The sequence below is a fragment of the Garra rufa genome, chromosome 23 (assembly GCF_049309525.1).
Source record: "Garra rufa chromosome 23, GarRuf1.0, whole genome shotgun sequence".
Classification (NCBI taxonomy): Eukaryota; Metazoa; Chordata; class Actinopteri; order Cypriniformes; family Cyprinidae; genus Garra; species Garra rufa.
In genome coordinates this window covers 21,037,706-21,065,503 of record NC_133383.1, presented here as the reverse complement: position 1 = coordinate 21,065,503, position 27,798 = coordinate 21,037,706, and the positions used below count along the sequence as shown (strand labels likewise).

The 27,798-nt window shown below is 37.9% G+C and overlaps 2 protein-coding genes across 3 annotated transcripts; both read right to left on the bottom strand.

The window, feature by feature from the left end:
* Nucleotides 1-9,550: 9,550 nt before the first annotated feature.
* On the bottom strand, nucleotides 9,551-14,861 carry stoml3b (stomatin (EPB72)-like 3b). Its single transcript, XM_073829806.1, has 7 exons — nucleotides 14,738-14,861; nucleotides 12,569-12,672; nucleotides 12,271-12,343; nucleotides 11,938-12,020; nucleotides 10,433-10,636; nucleotides 10,199-10,333; nucleotides 9,551-10,030 (listed from the first exon to the last, which is right to left on the bottom strand). Exons 1-7 carry the CDS (start codon nucleotides 14,808-14,810, stop codon nucleotides 9,842-9,844), a joined length of 861 nt encoding a protein of 286 aa, XP_073685907.1. The 5' UTR covers nucleotides 14,811-14,861; the 3' UTR covers nucleotides 9,551-9,841.
* Nucleotides 14,862-18,170: 3,309 nt separating this feature from the next.
* Nucleotides 18,171-27,724, bottom strand: proser1 (proline and serine rich 1). Of its 2 annotated transcripts, XM_073829721.1 has the most exons (12): nucleotides 27,181-27,723; nucleotides 26,980-27,045; nucleotides 26,832-26,900; nucleotides 26,651-26,745; nucleotides 26,460-26,553; nucleotides 26,248-26,358; nucleotides 25,523-25,606; nucleotides 25,300-25,378; nucleotides 24,861-24,953; nucleotides 20,627-22,049; nucleotides 19,395-19,542; nucleotides 18,171-19,243 (listed from the first exon to the last, which is right to left on the bottom strand). In XM_073829721.1, the coding sequence occupies exons 1-12, from the start codon at nucleotides 27,223-27,225 to the stop codon at nucleotides 19,118-19,120; spliced, it is 2,433 nt and encodes an 810-aa protein (XP_073685822.1). In that variant the 5' UTR covers nucleotides 27,226-27,723; the 3' UTR covers nucleotides 18,171-19,117. The 2 variants fall into 2 exon arrangements, with proteins under 2 accessions (XP_073685822.1, XP_073685823.1); XM_073829722.1 differs by lacking the exon at nucleotides 24,861-24,953 and having other exon boundaries at nucleotides 27,181-27,724.
* Between the last annotated feature and the right edge of the window lie 74 nt (nucleotides 27,725-27,798).

The following is a 27,798-nucleotide window of genomic DNA, read 5'->3' as shown; positions in this document are numbered from 1 at the left end:
GTTTTTATATATTATAATAATAAATTAATATTAATAATATACATGTAAAAATATAAACGTATATATATTGCATTTTACGGTAAGCGCAGAGTAGGCTAGTAAGCACCCGTGGTGACATGCAGCATCTGCGCCGCGACGCGCCCTCACCTCTGTTTACGGCTGCCTATTTGGCCAAAAATGATGATAATAATTGATGGACAATATGCCTGGTCCTGGAAAGAGACATCAATACTAAACGAAACGAAACGAAAGAAAAAAAAGCCCAAGATGAAGCCCGTGTATCACTTTCAGGTGCGTTCATAATCCTGTGAAACTTTATTTTATTCTGTCGACGTTAATGTGTTTTAATGTCGGTAATAATTTCACGACTAACGCATCTTTCTTAATATGAATAAAAGCAGATCTAAGTAAACACAGTGACTTAAAATGCATTATATTAAAACACAGAGGCAATTATGATTATTGATTAATAATGACCATATGGTGTCATTAAATAACAGTGTTAAAATACATAATCTAATACAAAATTAGCAGTTTACATTACAATTTTAATAGAAATGCCTGAAAAGGGCACCAAAGGCCTGGTAAATGTTACACTTACATGACGATCAAATTCCTTGTTTAATATTGACCAAACATTTAAAATATCCACATAATCTTTCCTATCATTTCCTCAACAAAAATATGTGGACATCATAACCCTTGTCTGCTTTATTGTCAAAGTCTGCTTTATTGTAAATTTTGAACTGCTCCAGCAGATGACAGTGTTGATTTTATTTCAGTTTATTATTGTTTATTTTATTAAGATTTCACATTTTTAAAAGTTTTATTTAAAGTGTAATTTTAGTTTGTATTTTTTGCTGTAGAGCTACAATTGTAATTTATAAATGATACAATTTATTTATGTATTTACTTTTATTTGAATAAAGTTCTATTTTAGCCCCTATAGTAGGTTTTTTTTTTTTACTTCCGTAATATTTGGGGGAAGGGGCACAAAAGTAAATTTTTGCTTAGGGCACCCATTTGGCCAGCAAGTACTGCATTCCAAATAAAATAAAAGAAGTTCATTTTAAGATCCTTCATAAAATATATCCTGCAAACGATACATTGGCAAAATATATGGATGTTGACAGATCATGCTCATTTTGTGGGATGAAGGATGAAACACTGATTCATTTATTTTTTCAATGTGTAAAGACTCAAAACTTTTGGAATAGTTTACATTTTTATATAGGTAAGCACCTTGATTCTTCCAGTTCCTTTCAGTTAAAAGATATAATTTGTTACTATAAAGGTAAAACTAGTATTTCAGTGAATTACACAGTTAATTTTTTGATTTTGATTGGGAAATTTTTTATTCATAAACAAAAATTCTCTAAATCGCAGCCTTCTTTTTCTCATTTCTTAATTGAAATCGATGCTTCCCTTAAATCTCTTTTTTATTATTATTAAAAACAAGAAAAGTGATAAAATTTTGAAATATTATGAAGATTGTTTTGGTAATACCAGTAATGCACAGTAATGCAAAGGTTCTTCCTCTGTATGTGTTTGTTATTATTATTATTTTCTTATTTTATTTATTTATATTAAGTTATTATTATTATTATTTTCTTATTCATCTGTAAATCTTTATCTGTGTATGTGAAACTTTACAAGAAGTGTTGTTTTGTCCTATTATTATCTTTTCCTGTAAAGGTTTTGTCTGTTCTGTACTTTTTGTATGTTAAATGTTTGCATAATAAAAAAAATCAAGCAGGGTTTAGAGAGGGGGTTCAGCGAAAAATTGGCAGTTGTCAGCAGGAAGTGGCTGCCACTGGCAGCCGACAGTACCTGCCACTAAAACCGGACGTCAGCTGTCGCTCGAAGGGGAAGAAAACAACAACAACAACTATATATATATATATGTGTATATATATATATATTGAGAAGGTATTCCTCGTAAAGAGGAGACTCTAAGCTTTCAAATGAGACCATATTTGGGCTGATACTATATGAGGAAGGTCGTGTAAATGAAGCAGCAACATTTTGAAACACACCGCAGAGTTTAAGAGGTTAATTTATGAAAAAGTAATTTAATGTTTGTTGAACTCAGTCTGAAATGTCCAGAGCAATCATATGAATACAGATTTTAGTTTAAATTCTGAAGTTAAGCCACTTCTTTGATCAAAAATGATGAGGTTGCTGTCACAAAAAGTTCTGTTTCAGGCTTTAGTAGAGCAAAGGTGTGAGATTTTATGTAACTTTTATATTTGCAAATACTGAATTAATAGAAATATGTTGATTTCATTACAAATACATTTTATAATGATATATCATATTGTCCATAATGGGGTTGAAGACTAATAGTGCACATATCTGAAAATAATGACCAAAAATAATAGGGATTTGATGAGGTGGGAAAGAAATATTTTTTTATTAGTATTGTGGGATATTCAGAAAAGTAATACATTTTGGTAAAAAAATCTAAAATGTGTAAATCCAAATCGTACCAGTTTCGTGGAATGACATACAGCCAGGTCCATATATATTTGGACACTGACACACTTTTCATAATTTCGGCTCTGTATGCCACTAGAATAGTTTTAAAAATGATACAATCAAGATGAAATTGAAGTGCAGACTTTAAGCTTTAATTCAAGGGGTTGAACAATATAACATAAAATTCTAAGGAATTACAATCATTTTTATACACAGACCCCCCATTTTCAGGGGCTCAAAAGTAATTGGACAAATAAATATAATCATAAATAAAATCTTCATTTTTAATATTTTGTTGAGAATCCTTTGCAGGCAATGACTGTCTTAAGTCTGGAACTCATGGACATCACCATAGACTGGGTTTCTTCCTTTGTGGTGCTTTGCCAGGCCTTTACTGCAGCTGACTTCAGTTGTTGTTGGTTTGTGTGTCTTTCTGCCTTTAGTTTTGTCTTCAGCAAGTGAAATGCATGTTCAATCAATTTGAAATCAGAAGATTGACTTGGCCATTGCAGAATATTCCACTTTTTTACCTTTAAAAACTCCTAGGTTGCTTTTGCTGTATGTTTTAGGTCATCGTCTATTTGTATGAAGAGCCGCTCAAACAACTTTGCTCCATTTAACTGAATCTGCGCAGACAGTATATCCCTATACACTTCAGAGTTCTTCTGGCTGCTTCTTTCTTCTGTCACATCATCACTAAACACCGGTAACCCAGTGCCACTGGAAGCCATGCATGCTCATGCCATTACACTGCTCCACAATCTTCCCTAGATGATGTTGTAGGCTTTGGATCATGAGCTGTTCCAAGCCTTCTCCATACTTTTTTCACAAAAAAGGAATTAGTGTTGAGTACAGTAAGGTTAACCCTGCCTGCTTTAAATGTTTGAAAATGATTGAGTTTAGGAAAAATAGATACATTTAGAACAGTAATCAAATGGAATCAGTTACATTACTTTAATAAAGTAATTGGAATAGTTACATTATTTATTATATTTTAAATAGGGTAACTTACTACATTTCTAAAGCAACCTGCCCAACACTATCGACAATGCAATTAGAAGATCATTTACAGACAATTGTGCGTGAGGCTGATGTTTGTTTAATGAAGCAGTTATATAAGTAAAAAAAAATTTAAAATTTAAAACTATTGCTGCTAAACCATGGATTTTTTAGGCTTAAATAGAAATTTGATGGATTACTTCTAATCAGTTTATGACTATATTTACTGTATAAATATTTTGTATTATATCTAATGAGGAATTTCTTCATTGCTTAGATGCGGGAACTCATTGGGTCATAATGCATAATGCCAGGTAGATGAACAAAGGGTCAAGTGGAAACTATTCATTGCCGGAGCCTTGTAACTCATGACTTGGGAAAGTATATATGTCACACCCCCGGACTTTCTTGTTGGTTTCTCCCATTCTCCCCCGCTGTTCTGAGTGTTTTTGGTTTCGCCGTCATTGTCTGCACCTGTGGTTGTAATTAGTCTGTCTTTTTAAGGTGTGTGTTTTCCCCTGTACTCTTGTCGGTCTTTGATGTTATATGGATGTCTTACCCTGCTGTTCCTGTGTCTGCTTGTATTCCGTTGGATTTATTAAATATTCGTCTTTTACTACATCGTTGTTCATGTGTTCCTGCCTACATCGTGACAGAAAGACCGACCTAAACAGTTTTTTTTTGCGTATTCCACCCCGTTTAGTAGTGATGGGAAAATGAAGCTTTTCGAAGCACCGAGGCTTTCCCCTCAACTGTATCGTAAAAAGGTTCGTTACTCGAAGCTTTTCAACATGTTGCACACTAATGACATCTTGTGGACAAAGGTGGGAAAAGCTGCTTTCGCGTCCCAGATCTTAAAGCGATTTTGGACAGTTTCATTAAACACATCAATTTGTGCTATGTCAGAAATTTTACAGTAATTTTACTCGAATTGATCTGTAAATAAACGTTTTAATAAAATTATACAAGTATAAGCATGGTTCATGTAGGCATATATGTTCAAAGTAAATTAAGAATAATTTTGACTAATATTAGTGTTAATTAGAAGTGCTTGTGAAGCAAGGATAACTACAAAATGAATATGCACAAAACTACACATGTACATATTTATTCGTATTATGATTTATTCTTAACAAAAAGTGAATGACACTTGATACTTGCAAAAGGGGTTCGCGTTATTTGAATCAGAATATGAAGCAGTCACGTGGTTGTGTGCGAAAACGAAGCTTCGGACGTCACAGGTCACGTGGTTATGGACAAAACGAATCAAGCTCCGGTACAGTGCTTCACTGTGAGATGTTTCGTTTTTTTGATACAAGCTTCGAAGCTTCGGTGTCAAACGTCACATCACTACCGTTTAGTTTTTCGTTCTGTTTTTCAGTCTTTTTGTTTCTGTAGTGTGTTTCCCCCATGGATCCCTTCCTCCAACCAGAATTCATCCTCCTCCGGCTGAAGCAGGGGGATTTACCGCTCGAGGGTTTTACGATCATGTTCCAGCTTGTAGCAAACACCACCAGCTACCCGGATGACGCGCTCTGTGCGTTCTACGACGCTAGCCTCAACGCGTCATGCAGAGCGCCGTCGTCCGAGGACGGCCCTCGAGCGGATTTTGCCGCGTTTGTGGAGTGGACACTGGCGAGAAAAAGACCCGAGTTCCCCGCCTGTTCCAAGGAGCATCTCGTCAGTGCCACTCCAGACCCAGAGCCCAGCCAGCCAACCCGACCCGCGGATTATGAGCCCATCAGAGACGGAAAGCCCGAGCCTGGAGCGACAGCAGTATGGAGTGCCAACGGGGGCAGAACTGCTGATCAGGTGCGTGAGCCGACCATTACATCTGCGACGGTGGAGTGCTTCGTGGAGCAAAAGAGGGAGGTAGAGAGCCCCGCCCACTGCACTATCACTGAGGGTGAGCTGGAACAAGATTTTGGGGATGTTATTGACTGTGTCATGGAAATACCTATTCTGCCTGGATTTTCTGGATTTCCCTCTTCTGCCTAGTCCTGAATCTCCGCTGGTTCCGCCCAGCCTACCTGAATCCCCATTGTCTGCTGTCTGTCCCCTTGCTCACCCTCAACCCACCATCTGTGCGGTGGGTTCGCCGCGGGTCTGCCAGTCTCCATCGGTGTCATGGCTGGAGGATCCCTCACCATCGCCTCCAGCCTCAGAGTCCTGGACTCCGCCTCGGCCCTCGGACCCTGCGGCTCCACCCCGGCTCTCTGCTCCCTCGTCTCCGCCGTCGCCCGTCAATCCACCAGCTCCACCGGGCACCATCGTCCCTCCGGCTCCGCCCTGGTCAGTCGTCGCCCCACCTTCGCCTCTGGACTCTACTCCTCCGGCTGTGCCTCGTCGCGCCGTCCCACCGGCTCTGTGGACTTCCTCCCTCCCGCGGGCACAGCCTCGGTCCTCTGTCGCTCCGGCTCCGCCGCGGATCTCCGGATCTCCATCTCCGACTTGGTCGCCAGAGCCTGGGGTTCCGCCTTGGCCCTCCGGATCCGCGGTGTCACCCAAGATCATCGGCTTTCCATCTCCGCCTCGGGCTCTCCCACCACCTGCTCCGCCTCCGTCGGTCAGCCCCTTGGAGTCGTCAGCCCTTCCTCCACCATGGCTCCTCCCTCCATCGGCTCCACCGTGGGAATACATCTTGGCTGCGTTCTGGGTCCCACCTGGCTCCTCCTGCTCCAGCCCCTTCCTGTCACCTCCTTGGCTCCTCCCTCCGTCACCACCCTGGACTCCATCTTGTGCCCTCCTCCCGGGAGTCCGTCCTCCACCTAAGCCCCCTCCTATGACTTTGTACTGTTTCCTTTTGTCGGCACGAGGACGTGCCTTCCGGGAGGGGGAGGTAATGTCACACCCCCGGACTTTCTTGTTGGTTTCTCCCATTCTCCCCCGCTGTTCTGAGTGTTTTTGGTTTCGCCGTCATTGTCTGCACCTGTGGTTGTAATTAGTCTGTCTTTTTAAGGTGTGTGTTTCCCCCTGTACTCTTGTCGGTCTTTGATGTTATATGGATGTCTTACCGTGCTGTTCCTGTGTCTGCTTGTATTCCGTTGGATTTATTAAATATTCGTCTTTTACTACATCGTTGTTCGTGTGTTCCTGCCTACATCGTGACAATATACTGGTTATTTTATTCCTGCTATTTGACCAAAGTACGGTTATGGTAAATCAACGTCAGTATAGTCTGTAAAATTTTTTTTTAGCTGTTCTCTGAAAAAGTTCACCAGCAAAGACGTTCTAACTGTCAAAAAGGGTAATTCTGTAATACAGCACAAGCTTCCTTCCTACACATTCACTTAATTTAAATTGTCTATAAATAAATCAATTACAATAAAAAAAAAATATATATATATACAAATCACAACTTTGGATTTCAATAATGTATTAGTAAATGTTGCAATTATTAACTTTAAATGTTTTACAAGTTTTTTTTCATTGTTAAATCATGTTGTACTAATGTAGTTAGCTTATGTATAACTTGTGTGTCCTCAAATTTTGTATTACCTACAGTTGCAATCAAAATGATTCAACCCCCTTGACCCGCAAGACAGTTTGCTGCAGAGAACTAAATGTTGTGAAAGCAATTCAACAATGCCATCAGTAAACTATTAGGGAAAGTTCATGCACATTTAAGTAATTCTGAGAAGTTAAAAAAAATCAAATTGGCTCTGAACGTTCATGTTCAAAATTATTCAAACCCCAGAAGTCAAATTTGGTGCAGAATGTTTTATTCTTTAAAACATCACTTTGCCACTACTTTTTTCAAATTCCACCAAATATTTTCAATGAGAATTTAGTCTGGAGACTGAACAGGCCACTCAAGAACATTTAATGACTGATCCCTGAACCAAGCATAAGTAGATTCAGATTTACTGTATTCTTTGGGATGACTGTCCTGATCATTAGCTTCAGTCTTTGCACCAAAGACAATTCTCCTCCATGTTTGACTATGGAGATGGTGGAGTTCTGCTTATAAGCATTGCCTTTTTTGCACCACCAGACACACCACTGATCCATGGGTCCAAAAGGTTCCAGTTTGGTCACATCACTCCATAAAACATTCATTCAGAACCCCACATGTGAATCTAAATGAATTTTAGCATGTTCAAGTCGGCCTTTTTGTTCTTCTTGGTTAAGAGTGGTATTCGGCAAGATGCCTCAACATGAAGACTACACTCTTAAAAAATAAAGGTGCTCCACAATGCCATAGAAGAACCGTTTTTGTTTAAATGGTTCCATAAAGAACCTTTAACATCTGAAGAACCTTTGTTTCACAAAATGATCTTTGTGGTGAAAGAAGGTTCTTCAGATTATAAAAAGGTAAGAAAGAGATGGTTCTTTAAAGAACTTTTGACTGAATGGTTTATTTTGGTTTGTCTAGTGTTTTTCTCTTCTCACTGCATTGAAATGTTTTTCCTCTTTTCGTCGTCTCTTAAAAGAATTTAGCTGTACATTGCAGGTTGTTCTGAGTTGCTCTGATCAAACATTTTGTGATATGGTGCTTTTTTGTACAACACCCCCAAAGGTTTTCTGGTACATCACATTTTAAACTAAGGAATAAGGCCAGTTGTGTCTCTAGGAATTTTGAATGTCTTTGAAATCTTCATGTAGCCTTAGACGTTCTAATATATTAAAACAATTTCTTCTCTAAAGCTTTTGTGAGAGCTTTGTAGACTTTGCCATATGTGACCCTGGAACACAAAACCAGTCATAAGGTTAAATTTTACAAAACTGAGATGTATGCATCATATGGAAGTTCAATAAATAAGCTTTCTGTTGATATATGGTTTGTTAGACAATATTTGGCCGAGATACATCTATTTGAAAATCTGGAATCTGAGGGTGCAAAAAAATCTAAATACTGAGAAAATCACCTTTAAAGTTCTCCAAATTAAGTTCTTAACAATGCATATTATTACTAATCAAAAATTACATTTTGATATATTTATAGTAGGAATTTAGTAAAAAATCTTCATGGAACATGATCTTTACTCAATTTCCCAATGATTTTTGGCATAAAAGAAAAATCTATAATTTTGACCCATTCAATGTATTTTTGGCTATTGCTACAAATATACCCCAGCGACTTAAGACTGGTTTTGTGGTCCAGTGTCACATATTTGCTACTCAACTTCAGCACATATATGGGCTAAATGTATGGATGTGTAACAGCCATATCCTTTTAATTCAGTTTTTTATATAGAGTTTCTAAAGGCTTAATTGTGTTTTAAGACAATTTTGTTCCCTACCATAAAAATAAAGTAAAACAGCAATGATGAACAGGGGTTGAATAAAGACATAGCTGTGTTATTAAAAAGCCTATAACTCAAAAACATTACATTATATATTAATTAGTAAAATGTTGTAGATGCAAGTTTTATAAAGTCCTGACATTTGTAGAGTACTGCGGTCTCTGGGAGGTTGAATAATTTTGATTGCAACTGTATATCTAATGAATTGCTTACATGCAGGTACTCATAGGTAACATCGCTTAACACAAGGTGAGTGATTGAAGGGTCAAGTGGAAAATTGTAATGGCAGGAGTCTTGTGACTCAGGTTGTGGAAAAGTTTGGAGTAGTTATTTCACTCCCGCTATGCGTGACCAAAAGTATGGGCAAGTTGAATCAACGTCCAAATAAGCTGTAATATTTTAGATTAGTTTAGTGTTGTCTGAAAAGAATACATTTTGTCACAGCAATTTAACCAACTCTACTCACTGCTTTTGGTAAGTGGGTTCAAAGATTCTAGTCACATCTAATCACATGACCTTCACATGATCTTTCTCACAGTTTTGTCACAGATAACATTTCAAATGTAACACATTTACACATACTTTCCTTTGTTTTACTTTGTCTCCGTCTGGATGTGTATGAGGAATCCATCATACTGATAGGAGAGGATGAAAAACCACACAGAAATCTTTAAACTTCCACCATAACATTGACACTGGGAGCTCATTTCCTTTAATTCTTTGGCACAATAGTGTCCTCATCTTTTTTGGGCTCTAAATGAATGGTTGTTTATGGTCATTCACATTGGTAAAAACTATATGTCTATAAATATTTTAAAAATGTAAAGTCAGTTTTTGTTTAAGTTTATTTAATTTCATGCATGCTTGTTGTATATAAGAATATAAAACTGGCATTTGAAAGTTGTTACACATTCATATATGCTGTAAAATATGATATTGATAATGTATTTTTAAATTAATCATTTGTAAACCTTGTCTCTCTTCCCTGTTATAGATAAATTACATCTCTTTATCTCTTAAAAAACTGAAATATGTTAAACATGAAACATAAGAAAACTATGTAAAATTTCTAAATGAGTGCCTTGCGAACATTTGTACACTTTGTGAATATTTCTCAATCATTTCCTCATGAAGTGGCTTATGACGTCCATGGGCAGAGGGAAGATGATGGTGGAGTTCTTCTCGGCTGCAATGGTGTTGAGGGTTTGGAGATATCTGAGCTGAAGGGCAGATGGAGACTCTGCGATCACTAGAGACGCCTCCTTCAGAGCCCTGGATGCGTTCATCTCACCCTCCGCTGCAATCACCTGTATTGTCACAAACCATTCTATTAGGGTGTGGCCTCACAATGTAAAATAAATATGGTGTAATTTTTTTAGACATACAGTACAGACCAAAAGTTTGGACACACCTTCTCATTCATTTGAAACTTTTGGTGTGTACCGTATATTAGTATGTCTGGCAGTAATACTCACCTTCGCTCTGGCTTCACGGGCCGCCTCTGCTTCTGCCGCCATTGCTCTCTGCAGCTGCTGTGGCAGTTTAACATCTTTAATCTCCACCCGCTCCACCTTGATACCCCACGAATCTGTGGCCTCATCTAGAGTCATCTGCAGCAGAGAGGAGAATTATGGAACAAAGTTTTAGCAACTTGAATCAGACCTGCACAAGCAGGGATACCATTTTACCCCTTCTTTTCACTCACTCACCTGCATGCTTTGGGAGATGCTTTCTCGGTCAGAAAGGACCTCAGCCAGGTTCTTGGTGCCCAGGACGTTCCTCAAGGTGGTCTGGGCCAGCAGGCGAGTGGAGTAATCTGCATTACTCACATTTGCCACTGATGCAACAGGGTCACTTACTCGGAAGTACACAACGCCATCCACAGAAACTGTCACTGAGTCTTTGGTCAAGATCTAAATGCAAACAAAAACACAAATGTGGCAACTTAGTAAGTGTCATCAGTAAATATTAATTGCGAGTCTTAAACTGATTAATAAATACATGTACATTTTATAGTGAACATTAAACATTAGCCTATACAGTTTTTAGTGGCTCTTTCTACATAGTTGCCAAAAGATCTATTATTCAGTTATTGAATCACTCAGCTAATTCGTTAAAAACATTATTTCAGGAACAAAACAAGTGTCTTGGTAAGTACTCACGAGCTAAACTTAATATGACTGAGACAGTGTTTTGAGTTCAACACTGAATAATCTAAAACGATTCGCTCAAAAACATCAGTAACGAGACTTTTGAGTGAGTCATTGAATCATTTACTGAAGCGATTTTTCAAAAACACTGATTCATTCAGGAATGAAACACGTTTGGTCTTCAAGAGTGAGTCATTAGTTATTCACTCGGGCCATTTTAGCCGTTTTAGCCTAAAATATACTAAGCGTCACTCGTCGTAATTGCACTTTTACTAGTAACAATTCAATTAGTAACACTCCAATTAGAGAGCTCTCTAATTAAATTCTTACTAGTAACAATTTCAATTAGAGAGCTCTACAAATTAATTTTTACAAGTCATATGTCACCATTGACTTTTTTATTCATTTTTAATTACAGAGCTCTACAACTGAATTTTTATTAGTAAGAATTTCGATTAGAGAGCTCTACAACTGAATTATTAGTAGTAACAATTCCAGTTAGAGAGTTCTGTAATTGGAATTGTTACTAGTAAGAATTGAATTAGAGAGCTCTCTAATTGTAACTGTAACTAGTAAAAATTCATTTGTAGAGCTATCTAATTGGCATTGTTACTAGTAGGAACTGAATTATAGAGCTCTCTAATTGAATTGTTACTAGTAAAAATGCAATTACGACAAGTAATGCTTAGTATATTTTAGGCTGAAATGGCTTGCCATATAAATTCAAAATAGCAAACTGTTCTTACTATTTCTCCCGTATTTATGTGGCACAAACAGTGAGAGTACTATTTAATATGTTATCCCGAATTAAGTCTCAAAGTCTTTACTCAACAACAGTGACTCCTTCAGGAAGAAATGACCGAGTCATTGAATCATTCACGGAAAAGATTCGTTCGAAAACAGTGTTCAGGAGCAAAACGTTAAAGGCTAGGAGCAGCTGACTTCGCTTGCTGGGACTACTCACACTGGCTGAGCAAAAATGGACAACGTAATTGCCATTGTTTGTTAAATGTAAGTTGATCGATATTAACTTCTCGTTTACTAAATATTTGTTTTTAGTTTACCTCCTGGGGAGGGATGTCAAATGAGATGGTTCGAAGATCCACTTTGACAAAGGAGTCCGTGCAGGGCATGACGAAGAAAATTCCTAAAAACAGGTAAATTAACATTGTTGAATTATATTTGTTATTATATCATCTGTGCCATATATTAGTGATTCGAGTTCTGTGAATGTCCTCAGCTGTTGTAAACACCTGAAGAACGCATCAGAAGGCAGATATTGATTTGCCTTTGACAAAAGTTGGTGTTACTTTAGTATTTCTTTAGCTTTGACCCAAATAGAAGATCTGATGAGAGCCTATGAGTCTACTCAAGTAGGCCTACTAAACGTTGTTTACCTGGTCCTTTGGCTTTTCGGGATGTTATCCGCCCCAGTCTAAATATGACAGCACGCTCATACTCTTTCACAATCTATAAAACAGTAATCAAACACATAAAATGGGTTATAAATTATGTGAACAACAACAACTGGAGGTCTAAAACATAACTTCCTGTTAAAGGGCAAGACTTATAAAACTTGTAAGGAAGGTATTTAGTTATATTATGTTGTCAAATTCATTATTATATCTATAATCAAATGAACAAGTGGCCTTGAAATATTGATTTGAGTTTTGTTTGTCCTATTGTGCTTCATACCTTAATGCTTATGAAAATGGTGATTGGAAATAACAAGATGGAGAAAAATGCGGAGATAATCACAAGGATCCACCCACAGCAGCCAAGACCCCCACTATTTTCACCTGCAACCACAGAAAATGGCGTTGTTCTCACAAACAGCACATGACTAACATGAAGTTCAATAGGTCAAATTGTTCATGGTGCTAATTATATTTTATTCAAAGCATGCAGCATGTGATTTAATACTTCATATGGAAGTTGTATTGCTAAAGGCAATTGTCTAATGGAAAACCTGAACCATGCAGTTTCAAGATTGTCCCCACATCCTAGTTTCACGTCATTTTAGAGTGACCACAAAAAAGTGTAACAACTGACTACTAAACTTATCACTAACACTCATCTTAAAGGAACACTCCACTTTTTTTGGAAATAGGCTCATTCTCTAACTCCTACAGAGTTAATAAGTTAAGTTTTACCGTTTTGAAATCCATTCAGCCGCTCTCCTGTTCTGCGATATCACTTTTAGCATAGCTTAGATCATTGAATCCTATTAGACCAATAACATTGCGGTCAAAAACGACCAACGAGTTTCGATATTTTTCCTATTTAAAACTTGACTCTACTGCAGTTATATCATGTACTAAGACCGGCAGAAAATGTAAAGCTGCGATTTTCTAGGCTGATAAGATTAGGAACTACACTCCTATTCCGGCGTAACAGTCAAGGAAGTTTGCTGCCGAAATATGTCCGAAGCAGGCGCAGTAATATCACGCAGTGTTAACTAATTTCAGGCACTGCATGAAATTATTGAGCCTGCTTCGGCCATATTTCGGCAGCAAACTTCCTTGACTATTACGCCGGAATAGAAGAGTCAAGTTTTAAATAGGAAAAATATTGAAACTCGTTGGTCATTTTTGAACGTGATGCTACTGGTCTAATAGGATTCAATGATCTATGCTAAGCTATGCTAAAAGTGATATCGCCAGAACAGGAGAACAGCTGAATGGATTTCAAAATGGTAAAACTCAACTTATTAACTCGGGGGAGTTGGAGAATGAGCCTATTTCCAAAAAAAGTGGAGTGTTCCTTTAACCCATACTAACCATTAAATTGTGAACCACATCTTATCTTTTACCCTCAACCTTGAATAGAAGCATTTAACACTAAAAATTCAATATCGGCCCCTCAGTGGATCAGCCATACCTTAGATAAACGTGTCACCAGGGAGACCCTCCTCATCTTAAAATATCTAGGTGGTCCTTTATGAGTGGGTGGGTGGTGAACATTGGCCCACAAGCCCTAAGTGTGACGGATAAGGCTACGCTAATTTTTCTACACACTGCACACCCAACAGTTTCAAACCAAGGCCATATTTTATGTTCATGATCTGTTTATCATACTCTTTTAAGGGAAGGATTAACGTGTGTTTACATTTTACTTAGCAAGTTCACATGCAGCGTTTCATTGTACTGGTTATTGTACAATAAAAAATCAAATGTCCTAAAAAAACTCATTTAAAGCAGTTTAACATAATGCTGCAACAAAACAAAGGTGAAAAAGTGAAAGGGTATGAATAAGCTATTCTGTTTTGAAGTGTACAGAGCAAACTGTTAACCTAACAGAGGAACTATTCAAATCAGCATAATGGGTCGACTCTAAAACCACAAAATGTTGAAGGTTAAAATGAGTAGTTGACAAATACAAAACTTTTTTTGAATCCAACATCAAGATTTTAGTACAAAGTTATTAAATAGATTTAAAAAGTGTGCATAGTTCACCATTTTAGCCTTTTTGAGGTTCCTTTAAATAGTCATTGAGTTACTATTCTGTTAGATACTGCGACATAGCATATGCATGTAGAACCATTAACTTTAGGCTCTTTTTTTTGTCAGTTTCTGGTGATTATTTCTAAACAATTTCTGACTAGGACTACTAAAAATAACAAAAACAGCTATTTGACTTCATATATGTACTGTATATTATGTTCTTCCTCTAACATTGTACAGGTTCAATTGTGAACTGGTGTGGAAAATTGTCTGCTTTGTAAACCAAACACTAATGCAAATGACATATCTAACTGATGATAGTTAGAGTACAATCTCAATCGACAATTATATAGCAATTATTATATTCTCAGCCAATGTTCTGAGACAAAATGGACAGAGAAAATAGGTGAGATTATCTTACTTATTAGATTCTGCTTGCTTTGGGCTCCTCGCTCTGTATCTGACTCCATTTCCATATGAGTTTGTTGCTTCATGAGATGTGTAGAAGCGGCTCTGGCTTTGTGGATAACTGAGAGATGTATTTGTACTGCGAAAGCACTTCCTATGAAGGGAGTGGCCTTGTCGACAATGCAATTAGAAGATCATTTACAGACTAATGGTCTTGTGACACCATCCATTGTGCAATATGAGGCTAATGTTTGTTAGTGAAGCTGTTATGATGATTGTGATTTCTCTGAAACATATCTGCTGTGTTTTTTTGTCTTTAAGCCAAGATGCTTTATTCTTCAGCTTTTAAGCAAGTGTGCTTCTCCCTGTAAAGATGTGAATGCTTTTTCCAACTGTTTTTTAAAAAGTTTCTTGTTTTATCATATCATAATCATATCAGTGAATAAAACCGGTAGATCAGTATACAAATTATTTCAACCTGTCAGTAAAGCATGATTATCGAAAGAAATCACAATATTGCTGTTAACTATAGGATTATGTTTTTTAAATATTTTTTTTTAAATCAATTTTTTTATTGTAAATATTTCTGATCAGTTTTTAACTACAGTTAAAGTCAAATGTTTACAAACCTTGCAGAATCTGCAAAATGTAAATTATTTTAAATAAGACGGTTCATACAAAAGGCATGTTATTGTTTATTTAGTACTGACTTAAATAAGATATTTCACATAAAAGATGCTTTCCACAAGAGAAAGTAATTGAAATTTAAAATGTTGAACTTGTAAAAAATAACCCTGTTCAAAAGTTTACAGTCATCTAGTACTATATTAACAAAATATGAAAAATGTATATATCTTCATTGTGTTCAAAAGTTTTCACTCACTGGCTCTTAATGCATCGTTTTTCCTTCTGGAGCATCAGTGAGCGTTTTAACCATCTGTAATAGTTGCATATGAGTTCCTCAGTTGTCCTTAGTGTGAAAAAAAGGATCTCAAAATCATACAGTCATTGTTGGAAAGGGTTCAAACACACAAGAATGCTAAAAAACAAAGAAATTTTAATTCATTGCTTACATGTGGGAACTCATATTGTGTAACGCTAAGTAAGTAAACAAAAGGTCAAGTGGAAACTAAGAATTGCAGGAGTCTCATGTCTCATGACGTAGAGAGATTAAAGTGATTATTTTACTCCCGTTACTTGACCGAAAGTATGGCCAGGGTAAATCAACGTCAATATAGTTTGTAATATTTTATAACTGTTCTCTGAAAAAGTTCACCAGCAAAGACCTCAATATTGACTTTACCAGGTTTTCTCTAACAATCAAAAAGGGGAAAACAGTAATACAACAAAAACTTTCTTCCAACACATTAAAATATTAATTGTCTAAAAAAAAAAGTACAACCATTCATTGTTTAGTTAAAGGTGCCATAGATTGGAAAACTGTGTTTAGCTTGGCATAGTTGAATAATAACATTTCAGTACATGAACATGACATACCGTGAGTCTCAAACACCACCATTTCCTCCTTCTTATATAAATCTAGTGTTTGCAAAACACCACCGAAAAATAGGTCAATTCCAACATAACACCGACTATTACGCAATAGCCCCGGGATTGTTAATATTTATGCCCCCAACATTTGCATCGCCCAATCACCAGTAACGTCAGTACATCAGTAAAATAACTGAAGGGACATGGTTAGCTTAATGCTAGCGGTAGCCTGTTACATTGCAGTTAGATTTCACTTACCACATAAACGGAGAGAGATGACTACGCTGATAATGACATGTTGGGGATTCAAAACCGCATATTAAAAGAGGCTAGAGCTCCGTAATTAAATAAATATTTCCTCCATGTGCAAGCTATTGAGATGAGCAGCTCTGTGAAACAGCCAATCAGAGCAGAGCTCACATTAATATTCACGAGCCTTCCAAATAAGGCAAAAACAGACCATTTCATTCTAGGGACAAATCCTGGGGTTGTAAATTGACCTGTAAAACCATTTCTGGAAATGTTTTGCCCTTTCCTATGCCATATACCTTCTATGTAGATATCAGAGAACAATTTAAAATATTGTTTCAATGCATTCTATGGCACCTTTAATGTTAGCTTAGCTCCATTGATAGAATATTAACAGATACAACTTTGGATTTCAATTTTGTATTAGTAAATGTTGTAATTATTACCTTAATTATTAATTAATAAATGCTTTACAAATATTTTTCATTGTTCATGTTTACTAATGTAGTTGCCTAAAATTAATAAATGGAACGTTGTTGTAAAGTGTTACCATATTTTGTATAGACGTCTAGTGAGGAATTTTGAATCATTGCTTACATGCAACTCATAGGTAGTATTGCTTAACACCAGGTAAGAGATTAAAAGGTCAAGTGGAAACTAGTAATGACAGGAGACTTGTAACTCACGTCGTAGAAAAGTAGTTATTTCACTCCCGCTATGTGACCAAAAAAGTATGGGCAGGGTGAATCAAAGTCCAAATAATCTGTTATATTTTGAACAATTGTCTAAAAATGTTCACTAGCAAAGACCTCAATAGTGACTTTTTACAATCAAAAAGGGGAAATCAGTAATACAAAAACTTCCTTCCAACACATTATTTGTGGTAAACTATTGTCACTTTTCTATATGTTCAGCTCAGCTACCAATTCTGATCTCAGAAGACTACGTCGGATAGTCCGGACTGCTGAACGAATCATTGGTACAACCCTCCCTACCCTTCAAGATCTCTTCTTATCCAGAGTACGAAAATGGGCTGCCAAAATTACTCTGGACCCCTCACATCCAGCACACTCACTTTTTGAACTGTTACCATCCGGTCGGCGCTACAGAGCACTGAGCACTAGAACGACCAGACACCGAAACAGTTTCTTTCCTCAGGCAATCCATCTCATGAACACTTGATCGTGGAACATACAACACTATACATTCTTTATTCATTTTTCCGTTATTTATTTAAAGCACATACTTACTTCCATTCAAATGTCTTTGCTATTTTTGCACATTGTCTGTCTTGTATACTTGTATATTGTTCTTTTTATAATATGTATCGTCTTGTCACTGTCATTCTGTAGCACTGTGGAGCTCTGTCACAAAAACAAATTCCTAGTATGTGCAAACATACCTGGCAATAAAGCTCATTCTGATTCTGATTCTGATTCTGATATATATAAAAAAAACAAAAACAAAAAAAACAATAGCTGCCAACTGAAAACCGATTGCAATTCACCAATTTCAGTAATCTTTTATAATTGATCTGGTATCATTTTAATTCTGGTAGCAAATCGTTTTAAATTTGGTTTTGTTTGTCTGTTCAGTGCATATTTTATGAAGCTGCTGTGGGTTTTTTGCTCATTCTGGAAAGTCCTGAAGAGGTTATGGGTGAAGTGACATATCCACTGCTAATAAATAAATACAAACACTGAAAATCTAAGAAAAGAACTTTTATTTCATGATGCTGTTAGAACATACTAGACTAAACCTACCATATTCTTTATAATATTTTATAATATATAACGAAAACAAAGGTGATTACTGTAGACTCTGAGATCTACACATTGTATACATGCAAAATTCATGGATCTGACCTTAATATCAGCAAAATTGCACAACAGTGTAAAATTAGTAACACTAAAGTCACTTTGGAGTTGCAAAGCAACTTAACTTCTTTAACGTTTGCAATGTAACTTGGGAAAATAATAAAAGAACAGAACAGCTACAGTACAAAGAGCAAACACATAATTTACCCATTCTCAAAAGGGTATTTACATGTACAGTATTTGACAGACATTTGAAGAAAAGGTCAGTTCACTCACTACTTTCATGATACAGGGAAAAACAGTTTAGCAAAATTTAGACACCCACACTATTCACATTTCCTCTACTGGTGTATATTTAAAATTCATTTTAGTATTCATTTTTTAAAATTATGATGCTTAAACAGTGTTAAGCCCTAATTACTTCTACAAACCAAAAAAATAATACTACTAAAGAATAGTATTCATTGCATTCGAATACATATAACAAACAGCCCAGGGCTGCGTTTATCAAAAGCATTGTATGCTTAGTTGATCGTAGACACCACTGGTGGCAATTTGCTTTTGGAAAACACAGCCCAGCCCTCAAAAGTCAATCAAAATTATGTTCTGCTAATGCAGAGCTCTAAACCACAAGCTTGTTTTGAATTGAGAGTCTCTTCCACAGGAAATTAGTGGAAAGTAGAGCTGCCACAGTAGTTTTTGAATTTTACCCATAATTGCGTTATGACACACCTTTTTCCATGTAGAGCACCACAGTCCACAATTCGTCATTGTTTACGCACACTAGGTCGCATAGTTGTCAATATGCCTGTTTTCTGTAACTCAATAACAATGAGTTACTGCCAGCCCAGTGACGGATGCAGGCCTGGCTGCAGAGGGAAGCTCGAGCCAGCGGCTGCAGGGTAGTTAGTGAATCCATTCGGCTGGGGAGGGTAACTGTCGAGCGCTGATGCAGAGTGAGCCTGCCATCACGCATACAAAACAAACATTAACATTAGCTTAATTCCTCTAAAAATCTTGTTTTGCAACCATAAAATCAGGCATAATAAGAATATGCAGTAGAACTTTAATGTTAAAATAAAGAGCCGCAGCTTCCAATAAATATATAGATACCTGCAAAAGAGCAGATTGCATGGCAGAGTTGTGAAGACCAGAGAGGGCAGCAGGGGATGCTGTTGTGGAGAAGCTAGGCATCCCTGGGGGGAAAGACAGCAACCCTGGAAAAGCTGCACCTCCAGGTGCCTGGAGACTACCAGTTAGCCTGAGTAACACATTAAGGAACATTACATAAGCTTCTTAATAATGCAATTCTAATGATTCTCTTACTAACTGCGCTTATTAGGTAGTTTCACAATAATCTGTAAAACTCAATTCATAGGCAACTAAAAAGCTATGGCACATATGTGCTCACTGCATACAGCAATAATTCATGTGTTATATGTTGCTGACAGACTTGGTATCTAAACTTTAAGTTATGACCATAAAATGTTTTTGTGGCTATAGTTTACTTTTGACAGTTATGACAGTATAGGCTTTACTATAACTTTGAGGAATGCATATCACTGATAAAAAATTAAGAATAGAAAACTTTGGACTTTGCAGAGCATTTCAACTGGAAAATGTTTGACACAACCAGTTAAAGAACCAAGTTCAAGTACTGCCTTCATAGGCCTTCTAAGGCAGCATCCTGAGACAAAACCTCAAAAAAGTTTCTTTATACTTACTTGAAACCTTAGATTTTCCCACTACCATGTTGCTAAGCTAACAGTATAACACTTTAAAGGGATAGTGTTATTATTAACTCATGTCGTTTTAAACCCGTTAGACCTTCGTTCATCTTCTGAACACAAATTAAGTTGTTTTTGATGAAATTTGAAAGCTCTCTGACCCTCCATAGACAGCAAGGGTCCTACCATGTTCAAGGTCCAGAAAGGTACCAAGAACATCGACAAAATAGTCCATATGACAGTGGTCAACTGTAATTTTATAAAGCTATGAGAATACTTTGTTGCACAAAACACTAGGGTCTGATTCTCTGATTTAATCAAAAATATCTTAACTTGTGTTCCAAAGATGAACAAAAGTCCATTTATTACTCATAAGGGCGAGTAATTAATGACAGAATTTTCTTTTTTGGGTGAACTAACACTTTAATGCACATTAAAAAAAACACACTAGTAGTAGATAAAACAGTGCTTCCTGCATGTAATGCTTCCTTTATTAGAGAAGTCCTTGTGTTGCGCACCTACAATGCTGGCAAAGTAGGCAACTCACTAGGTTTTGGAACAAAGTCATGCAACTTAATTAATATAGAAATTAAAAATAATTTTAATTAAAAAAATTACCCAGCCTGGCCAACAAGGGCGGGGTTGAAGTTAGAGCTGAATGCAGAGGCGAATCCAGGAAGCACAGGTGAAGAGGAGGGGACTCCCGCTGCAGCAGCTGCTGCGACTGCTGCTGCCTGGAGAGGTGCAACGGTGGCTACTGAAGTCGAGGCTCCTGGAAGCCCCATTAAGGAGGACAGCACTGGACTACCTGCTGCAGTGGGCCCTGAGCCTCCAAAACCTGGGAAGGCAGGGTTTGCACCGGGAGGAAGACCCGGGAACACAGAGGGAGCTGTGGTCAATCCCAGGCCAAAGGGAGAGGGCGTAGGAGCACTAGAGTGAGCCAGGCCTGAATATACAGATGAGACTGGAGGAGTAGGAGTGGATGGGGTGGAAATAGAGGATTGGGCACCAGGGAAAGGAGACATTGTTGGAAAATGTGGAGAAGGGCTGCTTACAGACTGAGAGCCCAGAGCTGAGGAAAGACTGTGGAGTCCGGCTACACCAACAGTGCTGGGTAAAGAAGATTGTGGCGAGGCAGCACCATGTGCCATTCCCATGGGTCGAGCAAGAACAACAGAGTTAGGCATTACTAGAGAGCTAAGAGAAGGGGTGCCAGAGCGGGAGGGACCTTTGAAAGCAGAAGGGACAGGACTGTTGCTTCCACTACCTCCGCCGTGCCGGACCATAGAGCTGGCATGCTGCTCGCTAAACAAAGCTCCAGCAGGGCTATTCATGGCTACCTGGGAGTTCGGTCCAGGAGAGAGCTTAGGACTAGGAGCCGCAGGTAATCCACCAACACCTTGCATGCTGGGAGTAGAGCGTCCAGGAGTAAGAGAGGACATCCCTGAGGGTGTGTAACTACGGATAACTGAATGTGACTGGGTAGAGGGAGTGCCAGGGAGTGACTGGGAATCTGAGGATTGTGGGTACCCCTTCTTTGAGTATAGTCCCATAGCTCCGTGAGGAGTCAACGGGTCACCAGTTGACCTGGGAGTAGGTGTGAGTCCACCGGAAGGTGTTTCTGAACGGGGCGAACTGTGGAAGGGAGAAGGAGGGATGCTGGTACTTGGCCCGGGTGTTCCACAGGGTGTTCCAGATGGGGTATGACTTCTGATGACTGAAGGGGTGTTTCGACCAGAAGGGGGCATGCCAGGGAATGGAGAAGGAACTGGCGTGGTGTGGCCACTGGAGTTTGAGGCAACTTGGGGAGAGCCAGCTGGGAGAGGAGGCCCTTTGATGACTGAGGGCGAGGGGGCAGGAGTAGGGGAGGGGGTTATAGGATTCTGGGATGGGACCATGCCAGGAAAAACCGGAGTGATTGGTGTGGTAGGCTGAGGCTGGGGGGTGACGGGAGTAGATGCAGTGGAGTTATGAGGAGAGATAGCAGGTGTGCCGGAAATGTTGGAGGTTGTATTTTGTTGGCTGACAGGTCGGCTGTAACCTGAAAATATGAAACAATTATTACAATCACAAAAAGAAAAAAATCCTATGAAATGAAGACAAAGGTACCACATGCATCTAAGTTATTAGTGTTGGATTTTAAAGATGCATTAGAAAGAAAGCGAAAGAGAATTTAGGAAATCTCCCAGTCCTCTAGCTGCACCATAAGATGCACAATGCAGCAGAGCAAGCATTCATGCTCTAAACATGGACTGACAATGTAAGACATAGCACCCCCTTGTGATAAAACTCATTACGGAAAGTTGTTGCAAACCTATACTAAAGGGTAAATTCACCCAAAAATGAAAATTCTGTCATTAATTACTCACCCTCATGTCACTCCAAACCCTTAAGACCTTTATAGCATCATAAAATTACAGTCGAACCACTGATGTCATATGGACTATTTTACCTATGTCCTTACAACGTTTCTGGACCTTGAATGTGGAAGGACCATTGCTGTCTATGGAGGGTCAGAGAGTGCAAAAATATCTTAATTTGTGTTCCGAAGATGAACGAAGGTCTTAATGGTTTGGAACGACATGAGGGTGAGTAATTAATGACAGAATTTTCATTTTTGGGTGATCTAACCCTTTAAAGAAATATCTGGGTGCAGTAGAAAATTTCTACCCATCCCTTAGATTTGTTTAAAAAAAACAAGTCTCTTGGATGCAGTACAATAAGCATTCTAGAATTTGCGTGCTTTATAATCAGTCATAGCATATGGAAAGACCATATTAGCTCAGTTAGATCAGTAAAGAAACCCCAGAGATAGTTTTAAGCATGATCAAACTGCATGCTATAGGTCAGTGTTTCTCAACGGGGGCGGTACCGCCCCCCAGGGGGCGTTGGGAGAGCATCGGGGGGCGCTGAAAGCAATAATTTTGAAAGGGGGGCGCTGAGGTGGTTTTGGGGGGCGTTTGATTAAGACGAGTTTAAACCGAATATGTTTGAGCTGAAACTTGCAGAAGAAAACGGTCTGCCACATCCTAATGCCATTTCTACACTGGATGCATCAAAGCGCACTTTCTATATCTATTTGTCAACTTGTCTGCAGCATAAGCGTGCGGAATGCGTTTACTGTAGCGCTCGCGCTCAGTTACTGAATGACAGATTATAACGGGATTTATATGCTTTAACGCAACTTGTTGCGCCGTTCGCAGCCAGTGTAGCAGTGTTAAAGGCATTGCACACCGAGTCCGAAATTTTCGTGTGCGTTTTTTCGTATTCATAATCCTAAAAATTCGTCACACACAAAGTCCGATGGGTATTAATTCATCCGTTGTGAAAAAAACGCAAAACAACACGAAATAGATGTTGTTGTCCGCTCTCTTCTTAAAAAGAGAAACAGATAGGAATGATGGAATAGCCTACTTTTAAGGTGCACTTCCTTATTAATAAACTGCGGGATTATCCCGGGTGATTCAAAGTTTATTTCAGGATGTCAGTAATCTTTAATGCTTTGCTAGCATTACTGGAGCCACATATTAAAGAAGATCACTAATTTATTTGGGAACTCAGCCTACAATGACCTTTACAGTGCTGCGGGACAAAGTGAATGAACTTGACAGACGCAATTCTGGATTTTGGCGTTCGCTTGTACGGTGGCTCTGAACTGTCAAAACACCTCTCAAAATGCTTGCTACAGATGCGAAAAACGCAAAAAATCAAACCCGATCCGAATTTTTTTTTTTATGATGGACGAAAATTAAGGAGGCAGTGTGCAAGTGTGATTAACATTACGTGAGGTATTTCTTTTTGTCCCAATTGTTTTGGAGTGTGTTGCACTTTTGTTACTTAAAAAAATGTTTATATTTAATAAAATACATGTTAGTTGGTCAGTGAAAACTTTGGAAATCTTTTCTTTGTAATGTTGTCAATTAAATAAAAGTTAAATAGAATTAACAAATCATAGATTTTATCATTTTACAAAACATCCCAACTTTTAGTGTTGTACTTAGTTTTCTTTAAGGTATTTGTAAGCAAACTTTGAAATATTCTAAAAATTGCGAAATATAGTAAAGTAGAGTTTACATTTCTTCCATTTGCATGTGTAAATGTGGTATTACCCACAAAATTAACCATGTCTACTATCTCAGAAAAAAGGGAATTCAATAAATTCTCAAAAAAGAGGGTATTTTCCAAGGGATATTATTATTATTTTTTTGTTTTACTGAAAGCTAATTGAAAATATCTTAACATATCACAACAGTAAAAAGGGTGTTCAAGAGTTCCAGAAATGGAAGAACAAACTAAAATCACTTATGTAAAAATGTCCTTTTGGATGTTCTAAACAGGAATTTTTATATAGTCTTTTTAAATTTGGGGCAATAAAGTATATCAGCATCACAACAACACTGAAGCTGTAGCAATGAAAATCAACAATTTGCTTAAAAACTCTGTAAATGAATGTTATTACTGTTTTTATATATATATATATATAATTTACTGTAAAAAAGTACATCACTGTCTTTTTCTGATCAATTCAATGCATCCTTGAATTAAGTAAAAATTGTAATGACCCCATACATTTGAATTACTATAAATATAATAACAGTCCTTATTATAAACACAAAATACTAATAATAATCAACTTTAATATTTAGTGAGGACAATTACACTATGATTTATTTGATGGGGGGCAGTGAGGGACCTGAATAATGGGTAGGGGGGCGCTGGCCCAAAAAAGGTTGAGAACCACTGCTATAGGTGCTGCAGGTAGATTTAGAGCATGCCGTGGTGAGGTAGCATCTACAGTCTGCAGCTGTTAAAGGCAGCACACAGCGCTAGCAACAGCAACTGCACGTTGTACCTGCCGAATTGGGGGTGGCTCGGTAGGGTGGGGGTGGCACACTGGTGGTGATGACCCCACCCACTGACACCAGACCTGCATTGTTGTACGCACCTGGGCAGCATCCAGAGAACAGGGTAAGAACATTCTACATCCAGTCCCCCAAATTAACTTTCATATTACACACAGACACATTGGTGGCATATGTTTGGCCTACTGCGGGGTGCCCAAACTCGAATTTGGAGGGCCAGCGTTCCAACTTGCCTCAACACACCTGCTGGGAAGTTTCTAGTGTGCCTGGTAAGAGCTTGATTAGCTGGTTCAGGTGTGTCTAATTGGGGTTGGAACTAAACTTTGCAAGACACCGGCCCTCCAGGACTGAGTCTGGGAACCCCTGGTCTACTTTATTTATTCTTGATCATATTTCGTTTTCTAATTTGAAAAAAAAAATGGTTCTTACTTGGAGCGATGGTTGCATGTGGCCTACATGGTGGAATAGGGTATGGCACAGGTCTGTGTGGATTGTACGTTGATGGTGACTTATGGAAAAAGAGAGAAATGGATGTAATAAGAGACCTGTTTACTATTCAAGATCACATGACATTCTAAGCCAATAATGAACTATCAGAAACATTCAAAGAACAAATATGTTTGGGAAGTAACACCTGTCCATTAAAACATACCGGTTTGCTTGGTCCAAGGATGCGTGCAGCAATGCCCTTTCCATCCAGGGTTGTATCGTCTCCATCCTTTTTTGAAGATAATCCCTTGAAAGTTCCACAATAGAGTGTTTATCATGACTGTCTTCAGTCAGCCATATTGGCGCACTGAATGTAAACAATGCGACTGAACCGAAGAAAAACTCGCATATTTTGCTGATTATTGCTTTTGAAAAGAGTCAATTATTGTCATGTTTTGGACTGTACTAATTGGTCGGACCAGGAAAAACATTTGGAATACTACAGACTGCCAAAAGTTATAACAAATCAAGAATAAGAGTGCAAAAAAACAAACAAAAAGGAACACAAGGCATTTGTGGTTGGCCAAACCGAACCAGGATTTTCAGGATTTTCAAGAATCTTGACAACATTAGTGTTGTTTCTTAGAATTTCCGGTCAGGTATCTTTACCACCTATTAACTTCAGTTTGTCAAAATATTGCACCATTTCCTGCTTACTAAGTCCGTCTCTATATGATTTAACAGCTTCCATGTTTTTTCCATGGTTTAGACAGCATAAATGAGCAGAACAATGTATTCAGTAGTATATTAACTACATTATTTACATCAGAGTATCGCTAACATGGCCGCATATCTTGGTAACTGACCAAATCGTGACATAAGTGCAATTTTAAAGAACAGTAAGTATTTAAAACGCATTTAATGTATTTATAAAGTGAATGAACTTACAGGGAACGTTCCAGTCACCTGGCTGGGTTTGCCTTTGGGGTAAGGGTTGCCTGGGATCATCCCACAGGATGAAATCATCGCCACTGGTGCTTTACATCCCACTTTACACACCTAAACAAATTACAGACATGTACTGCATTTAAATCCTCATTTATTCAATATAGTCTACACTTGGCCATGATGTACAGTTCAGACAAACAAGGAAGTTTTACCTGTTCTAGGATTCTTCTTGCACGTTTCTTCTCAGCGAGGTAGGTACGGAACGCATCCTCCACGGGACGGTAATTTTGGGCATCGGAAATATTTCTGTAAAGTTTACATTACATTTTGCATTGCTGCATTATATCTAACATGTTTAAATATTAGCTGTTATGCTTTGTCATTTTTGTAGTGTGTAACTTACAGAGCTATGAGTTCCAAGACAATAATTCTGTCCTTTGAGAATGTGAAACAATTAAGGATGTTCGCAACCTTCGTTGTAGGAATTGCAACCATTTTCTGAAGGAAAAACCATGTGATGCCGTTAAATTAAGTTTCAAATAACAAGACTGTGGGTGAATATAATCAGTAAAAAGCATTCTTACATGTTGCAAGGCTTTGACTGCCTTTACTTGTGGCTCCGCCCAGGAGAAGTATTTCAAAATGTCAATCACCTGAAATAAGGAAGTTTGACAGGTAAATAAAGATGAAATACTGCAGAATTAGTTCCCTACTGTTACTATATAAACATACCTGTTCACTGGAGAAGTAGCCATGAACCTGCTCAATAGCTTTAATTCGTTGATCTGTCAAAACGCACTTTAGAACAAACAAAAATTACAGCATTAATTGTATCCTCTGTTGCTTATTCTATAATCATAATCATCTAATATGATCACAGCTGGCTCTTTCCAAAACAGACAAGCCATATTAAACCGCAAATACAAATTATACCTTTCTAATTTCGTCCAAGACGATATCAAAGGATTTCTTGTCCATCTTCTCTGTCGATGCTCTGATCACTGTATTGATTAACAATTCCTCCTACAGCATCTCAATGTCGAGCCTTCATTCACCTGCTGTTGTGAAACTTAAAGCAATAACCCTGTTATACCTTATTCATAGAATTGATCAAACTTTTGCATATAATCTATCTTTTTAGTAAACCCAGAATCATTTCGGAGAGATTCAGCAGGTACAACAGAAGGCTCGCGGTCTCTTTAAGATCAGGCTGGCATCATGTCATGAGGAACAACAATAGCCCAGTGCTAAATCCACACGCTCTTCAAATGCACCATTCCTTACATATATGCATGTCTTTTATCATGTTTGCACGATTACAATTTTCGCTTAAGTAATCGAAGATCATAGTTCACGCGTTGATCTTGTTTATTTCGATATATATTATCGCTGTTTGTTGGGATTTAGCAGAGATGCTAAAGGCTGCAGTTCGTGTGCGACTTCCTTTGTGAGGACCCCAATACGAAAGAGTCTTTCTAAATACGCCTCACGAGGAGTTGACATTATATTTTAAAATGACAGGAATAGTGTAAACAATGTATATTTTAATAT

Bases quoted from the DNA above. Each gene is read 5' to 3' on its own strand.
- proser1 (XM_073829721.1), bottom strand. From the start codon at position 27,225: ATGGACAAGAAATCCTTTGATATCGTCTTGGACGAAATTAGAAAG. The intron at 26,359-26,459 runs GTAAAACTTCCT...TAATTTGTTTAG, and splicing joins CAAGAAGAATCCTAGAACAG to GTGTGTAAAGTGGGATGTAA. The intron at 19,244-19,394 runs GTATCTATATAT...GCGTGATGGCAG, and splicing joins TGCAATCTGCTCTTTTGCAG to GCTCACTCTGCATCAGCGCT.
- stoml3b (XM_073829806.1), bottom strand. From the start codon at position 14,810: ATGAAGCAACAAACTCATATGGAAATGGAGTCAGATACAGAGCGAGGA. The intron at 12,344-12,568 runs GTATGAAGCACA...ACTGTTTTATAG, and splicing joins CCATTTTCATAAGCATTAAG to ATTGTGAAAGAGTATGAGCG. The intron at 10,334-10,432 runs GTGAGTGAGTGA...TCTCTGCTGCAG, and splicing joins GCATCTCCCAAAGCATGCAG to ATGACTCTAGATGAGGCCAC.